The following is a 5733-nucleotide window of genomic DNA, read 5'->3' as shown; positions in this document are numbered from 1 at the left end:
AAATAGGATTTTAGGTTGTATCTACAGAAATATTGAATAGAAGTCTAAAGAGGATATAATTTCATTATATAGGTCACATTTAAAGTACTGAGTTAAGTCTTAGGCTCCTTACCTTAGAAAAGACATTGAATTTTTTGAATAGGTTCAGAGAACGGTTACTAGAATGGTACCTGGGATGGAGGGGGTTGTCATACAAGGAAAAGTTGAAATCTCTCGAATTGTTTTCTCTTGAAAAAATAAGAGTTAGAGGAGATCTGATTGAGGTGTTTAAGATTGTAAAGGGAATTGATAGTGTTGATGTATCATCTTTTTTTCATACTTAACAGCAAGAATAGTAGGACTAGGGGACACAAATATAAATTTTGGCAAGATAGGAGTCATCTTTAGCAAAGACAGTTTTTATCTTTCTAACAAGGTGGTTGGTCTCTGGCCTTCGGATGTTGTGGAGGCAGTAAATTTAAGTGAGTTTAAGAGAAAGCTTGAAAACTATATGAATGATAAGAGCTGGCTTTAAGATTTTTATTTTTTTAAATTTATGTATTAAATAGTTTTAGTTTAATTTAGAGGATGGGACAGCCAAGATGGACCAATAGGTCCCTTGTTGTCCCTAAACTTTATGTTACATTAACTTTGATCTATTGAACACTAGGTATTTCACACTTACTCTTGTTACTAGTTCTTATAATCTTGGTTGTTGTCCCTAAACTTTATGTTACATTAACTTTGATCTATTGAACACTAGGTATTTCACACTTACTCTTGTTACTAGTTCTTATAATCTTGGTGCTGATCTGAGTTGTTGCTAGCCGAGTTTGAAGGTGAACACATATGCAAATTAAATACAGATTTTCTCTAAGCATTGGGATTCTTCTAGCATTATGGTCAAAAGGCAGGTATAAGACAATGGTTAGATTTGTAAATGCTTCTAATTCTTAACTGATGGTTGGAAGTTTATGTGGTCACTCTTTCTGAATAAATAAATGTCCTACAGTAAGTGTTACATCAGAGAACATTAAAAAAAAACACACAACAGAGTGGCTAGGACAGCAACAGGCCCTAAAACTACACCAAAAACCAATCAGGACCATCGCGTTTATTTACAAAGTAATGATTACGATTATGAAACCCTCCAAAAAAATCATTCTAATAAAGATAAGTGTATCTCCTAATAAGTTTGTGTTCTTCCTTATTCTGTGTTGATGTAAAATGAATAACTTTATTGTGCTACTACTGTTTACTTAATAAACTCTGTATAATTAATTAATTACTTACAATATCAATGGAACATGTGAGTTAAGCTATAGGTATCAGCTGTTTAAAATTGTATTTACTACAACTTGGCATCAAGTGCTCACATTACCTTTCCACTTGTTTTTTGTTATAGTAGTTTTACATAAAGCTTTATATATAAGTTTTACATAACTAACATAACATTTAGTCATGATGAAACTCTGTGTTTTGTTTCACTGGTATACTGTAAAAACACAAACAATTTCTGTATTAAAATCACTTAGTTTTATTTAGAGGAACATTCCTGATCTATGGACAGTTAGATCAAATATATATATATATATATTAACTTTCATTTTAGCAAAGATGATGATGAAGATGAAGAAGAGGAGGATGAAATAACAAGAACAGACTTAAGAGAATGTACCTGTCATGTTGTGAAGGTTACCGTGCTTAGTGAAATGGCTTGGCACTGGAAGATGATTGGAAAGAAACATATGTCATTAATGTATCTTCTGCAGTCTGGGGAAGCTGCCTTGGAGAACGGAGAATATGTTCAAGTTAGTTACCAACTTACCAATAACCCATGGTCGGTTTTAAATTAGATTTCAAACTCCTTGATTGGTAATGTTTTTCCTCTGTTCCACTTCCTGTTATTACCTTGATTGGTAATGTTTTTTCTTTGTTCCACTTCCTGTTATTACCTTGATTGGTAATGGGTTTTTTCTGTTCCACTTCCTGTTGATACCTTGATTGGTAATGTTTTTTCTCTGTTCCACTTCCTGTTACTACCTCGATTAAACAAAGTTCATTATCACTATTATAGTGGCTGATGTGAAAATGGTAAAAATTACTTTTATGATTTAAACTTACACAATCAAAGTATATTATACAATTTGCTGGTGTGGAAATGATAGATTTCTATTTCCACTGAAGTATACTTCTAAGATGACAGTTCAAGACATGAACCAGTGTGTGTGTGTGTGTGTGTTTCATAAGTAAGATAAAATATAATATTTTTTATTGTTGCTTTCACTAACAGTATTGGTTATAAGATCCAGTAAATTAATGTAATTACTATTATTTGATTTATTGTTTACTATTATATTTTTATTACTAAATTAAATCGCTAAGCTGGCCAAACCTCATGAGATATTATTGATACTATGGCTGAAAGTATCATTAACGGCAAGATACCCAACTGATGAAATAGTTAATTCTAATCTTTATAATTAGAAACATAAGAAAAGTATACTTAGTTAGCTATATCAAAGGACATGTTGATTATTAGTATCATTCTAAGTACATACATTGAAAATGTGAAACATAACCCTTTATTCATTCACTATATGTATATGAATTTTTTATTTAATTTACAATTTCACACTATCCCCTCCGGGGAACCTTGGCCACTCCCTAACAAAATTACTTTGATTAGAAGTTAGCATTATTTACACAATCACAGTATATTATTGTTATAATAATGACTGGTGTGGAAATGATAAAACTATGTAAAGATCTTTTAGGTGGTTGAAAGGCTAGTGTTAACTCAGAGATTGATTGAAGTTATGATCAGTTTTATTGATCACCATGGTTGTAACTTAAGTGTTGGTGATGTATGTAAAATCCAAAACTAGTAGACATAGCAACATGTAACAGATTGTCAAATTGATAAGTAAAGCCGGTCGTGAAAACACCATTAGATTTCTTTTATTCTGTAAATACTTATTTGATAGAACTGTTTGTGCTAATAATTTAAATATGGTTTTCCAATACGTCTAGACCACTTTAGTAGTGAAAGAAGCTGTAAATTTTATCAAAGAGATTCAAGAAGAAGAAACTATACATATGTCTTCTACGAAACAGCTGTCCAATGACTTAACGAGAGCTAAGGTGGAATGTTATCGGCTGTTGGCACAGGTAATGTTTACACTTGATATTATTGGAACAGTGGGTTTGTGTATCACACTTTAAACTGTTTTAAGTATTTGAAAATATAGTATTTCAGTAAACTGCTCAAAAATTATAGAAAGTCTCATTTTTTCTGCCCAGAAAATGTTTTTCCCATACATAATTCCAAATGTTGTTTTGAATGAGCATCCATTAGTAATAGCACAATAATTAAACCATTCTTTACATTGTAAAGTAAATGGGGTCCTGAATCTATGGGTCCTGTCTCTGATTGGTCACACAGATAATTCACCTGTGAAAGTAGGATGTAGTTGTTGTATATAAGTTGCAGCATTGTTGTACAATGAGTATTGTTGCATGTTCTACTGTGAAGGTATTGATCACTTTGTTTGATTGTTTTGTATTATTGTGAACATTCCATATGTGTTTCTAATTATGTGATCAATAATGAAGAATAGTCTGAGATGTCAGCAAGGTAGGCTTAACTCCATCTTACCGATCTAAGGTTGACGGAACTATATGTACATTTATATATTTATTTCAAAATCTAGTTCTACAAGAATTACTTAACTTTCTCCAAATAGTTTCATCATATTTCACATCTATTTATGAGGGGTTAAAATTTGTCTGAATACCCCGAAAATAGTGCTTGAAAATATTCCAAAGAAAATCATAGCAATCACGCCTTCCCAGAGAACAGTGTTCAACAATCTTCTTTTTCAACATTTAGAGAATTAGTTTGTAAAGCGTGAGTCACACCTAACTTGTGTTAATATTTCAGCTTATACCTCATACAGATATACACATCTACAATAAAGGTCAGTAAGATTATACTTACAAATGTGTTAATTTCTTGGGATTCTGAGGACAAGCCAAACCTGCAGAACCACTTGTGATAAGTTATCAGTTTTACTTTAGAAGGTGGGGGATGTTTTAATAAAATCTGTGTTTTACGTTCTATAGCAGAACTGTTTATTATATATATACCTGTATCAACTTCAGGCAAAGTTGTATCTCGGGAACATGGACGAAGGAATGTGTGATTTACAGGAAGGTTTACGACTACTTGGTACCAACCTATCAGAAGTCAGTAAGCACAATGATGCCATACATTATGCAACAAAGGCTCTGGAGAGGTAATTGCTAGCAGTATTGATAGGTAGATTATACATTATAGCAATAAAATTTAAACCTGCACCAGTGGCTCTCAACCTTTTTATGGCTTAGGACTTATTTGTCGGCATTGATAGCTATATTTATAGAAAAAATATTGGAATTGATGATGTTACTTTTTGTGTCAAGTCTTTGTTTTCAAGATTTCCTCTTGTTTATTATATATAATCATAATAAAACAACAGAATGAATACAAATGTTTAATTCTGCTTAACAAAGTAATCATATTCATATTTTATAGAGATCAAGTTATTTTAAACTATCAGGAAATGTTAAATATTGAAGTGCAATAACATTCTTAATATTACAGTTTATTTAAACATCAATGATCTTTTGTTGTTAGAACATCACCTGAAGTTGTTACAGTTTATTTAAACATCAATGGTCTTAAAATTATCTTTTATTGTTAAAACATCACCTAAAGTTGTTACAGCTAATTTAAACATCAATGGTTTTAAAATGATTCTTTGTTGTCAGAACATCACCTGACGTTGTTACAACTTATTTAAACATCAATGGTCTTAAAATGATCTTTTGTTGTTAGAACATGACCTGAATTTGTTACAATTTGTTAAAACATCACCTAAAGTTATTACAGCTTATTTAAACATCAATGGTTCTTTGTTGTCAGAACATCACCTGACGTTGTTACAACTTATTTAAACATCAATGGTCTTAAAATGATCTTTTGTTGTTAAAACATGACCTGAATTTGTTACAATTTGTTAAAACATCACCTAAAGTTGTTACAGCTTATTTAAACATCAATGGTTTTAAAATGATTCTTTGTTGTCAGAACATCACCTGACGTTGTTACAACTTATTTAATCATCAATGGTCTTAAAATGATCTTTTGTTGTTAGAACATCACCTGAATTTGTTTACCTTGAAAGCCGCTGTCTTGGAGTCGCAAGTCTGTATTCCCTGGAAAATGGTGACTACCAGTCAGCTATCAACTATGCCAACCATAAGCTAGATATGATGATCCGTACATCACCTCCATTCAAACAGGTTAGGCATTCATTAGACACATATCTTAACCACAAATATCCAACTTTTAAACTTCTTATTTGTTACCTTCCACCTGTCCTGAACACATTAAATAACATTTGTTAGTGGTAACTTCCACCTGTTCTGAACACACATTAAATATCCTTTAGTGGTACCTTCCACCTGTTCTGAACATATTAAATATCCTTTGTTAGTAGTACCTTCCACCTGTCCTGAACACACATTAAATAATCTTTGTTAGTGGTACTTTTAAATTGTCTTGAACACATTTAATAACCTTTTTTCATGGTACCTTCCACCTGTCCTGAACACACATTAAATAACCTTTGTTAGTGGTACTTTTAAATTGCTCTGAACATATTAAATAACCTTTGTTAGTGGTACCTTCCACCTGCTCTGAACATATTA

General features: G+C 31.7%; 1 protein-coding gene across 1 annotated transcript in view; it reads left to right on the top strand.

Moving 5' to 3' along the window:
- Nucleotides 1–1591: 1591 nt before the first annotated feature.
- LOC111083142 overlaps nucleotides 1592–5733 on the top strand; it is a gene marked incomplete at its 5' end in the record, with an annotated part of 22224 nt that continues 18082 nt past the window's right edge. The window contains 4 exons of the mRNA XM_022379426.1: nucleotides 1592–1790; nucleotides 3013–3150; nucleotides 4144–4277; nucleotides 5178–5325. Of these exons, the coding sequence (XP_022235134.1) occupies nucleotides 1592–1790; nucleotides 3013–3150; nucleotides 4144–4277; nucleotides 5178–5325 (619 nt within the window). The remainder of the gene's footprint in view (nucleotides 1791–3012; nucleotides 3151–4143; nucleotides 4278–5177; nucleotides 5326–5733) is intronic.

The sequence above is a fragment of the Limulus polyphemus genome, unplaced genomic scaffold (genome assembly GCF_000517525.1).
Source record: "Limulus polyphemus unplaced genomic scaffold, Limulus_polyphemus-2.1.2 Scaffold8330, whole genome shotgun sequence".
In the NCBI taxonomy this organism is placed as follows: Eukaryota; Metazoa; Arthropoda; class Merostomata; order Xiphosura; family Limulidae; genus Limulus; species Limulus polyphemus.
Note: the sequence above shows the minus strand (reverse complement) of the source record. Positions and strands in the feature narration are given on the sequence as shown.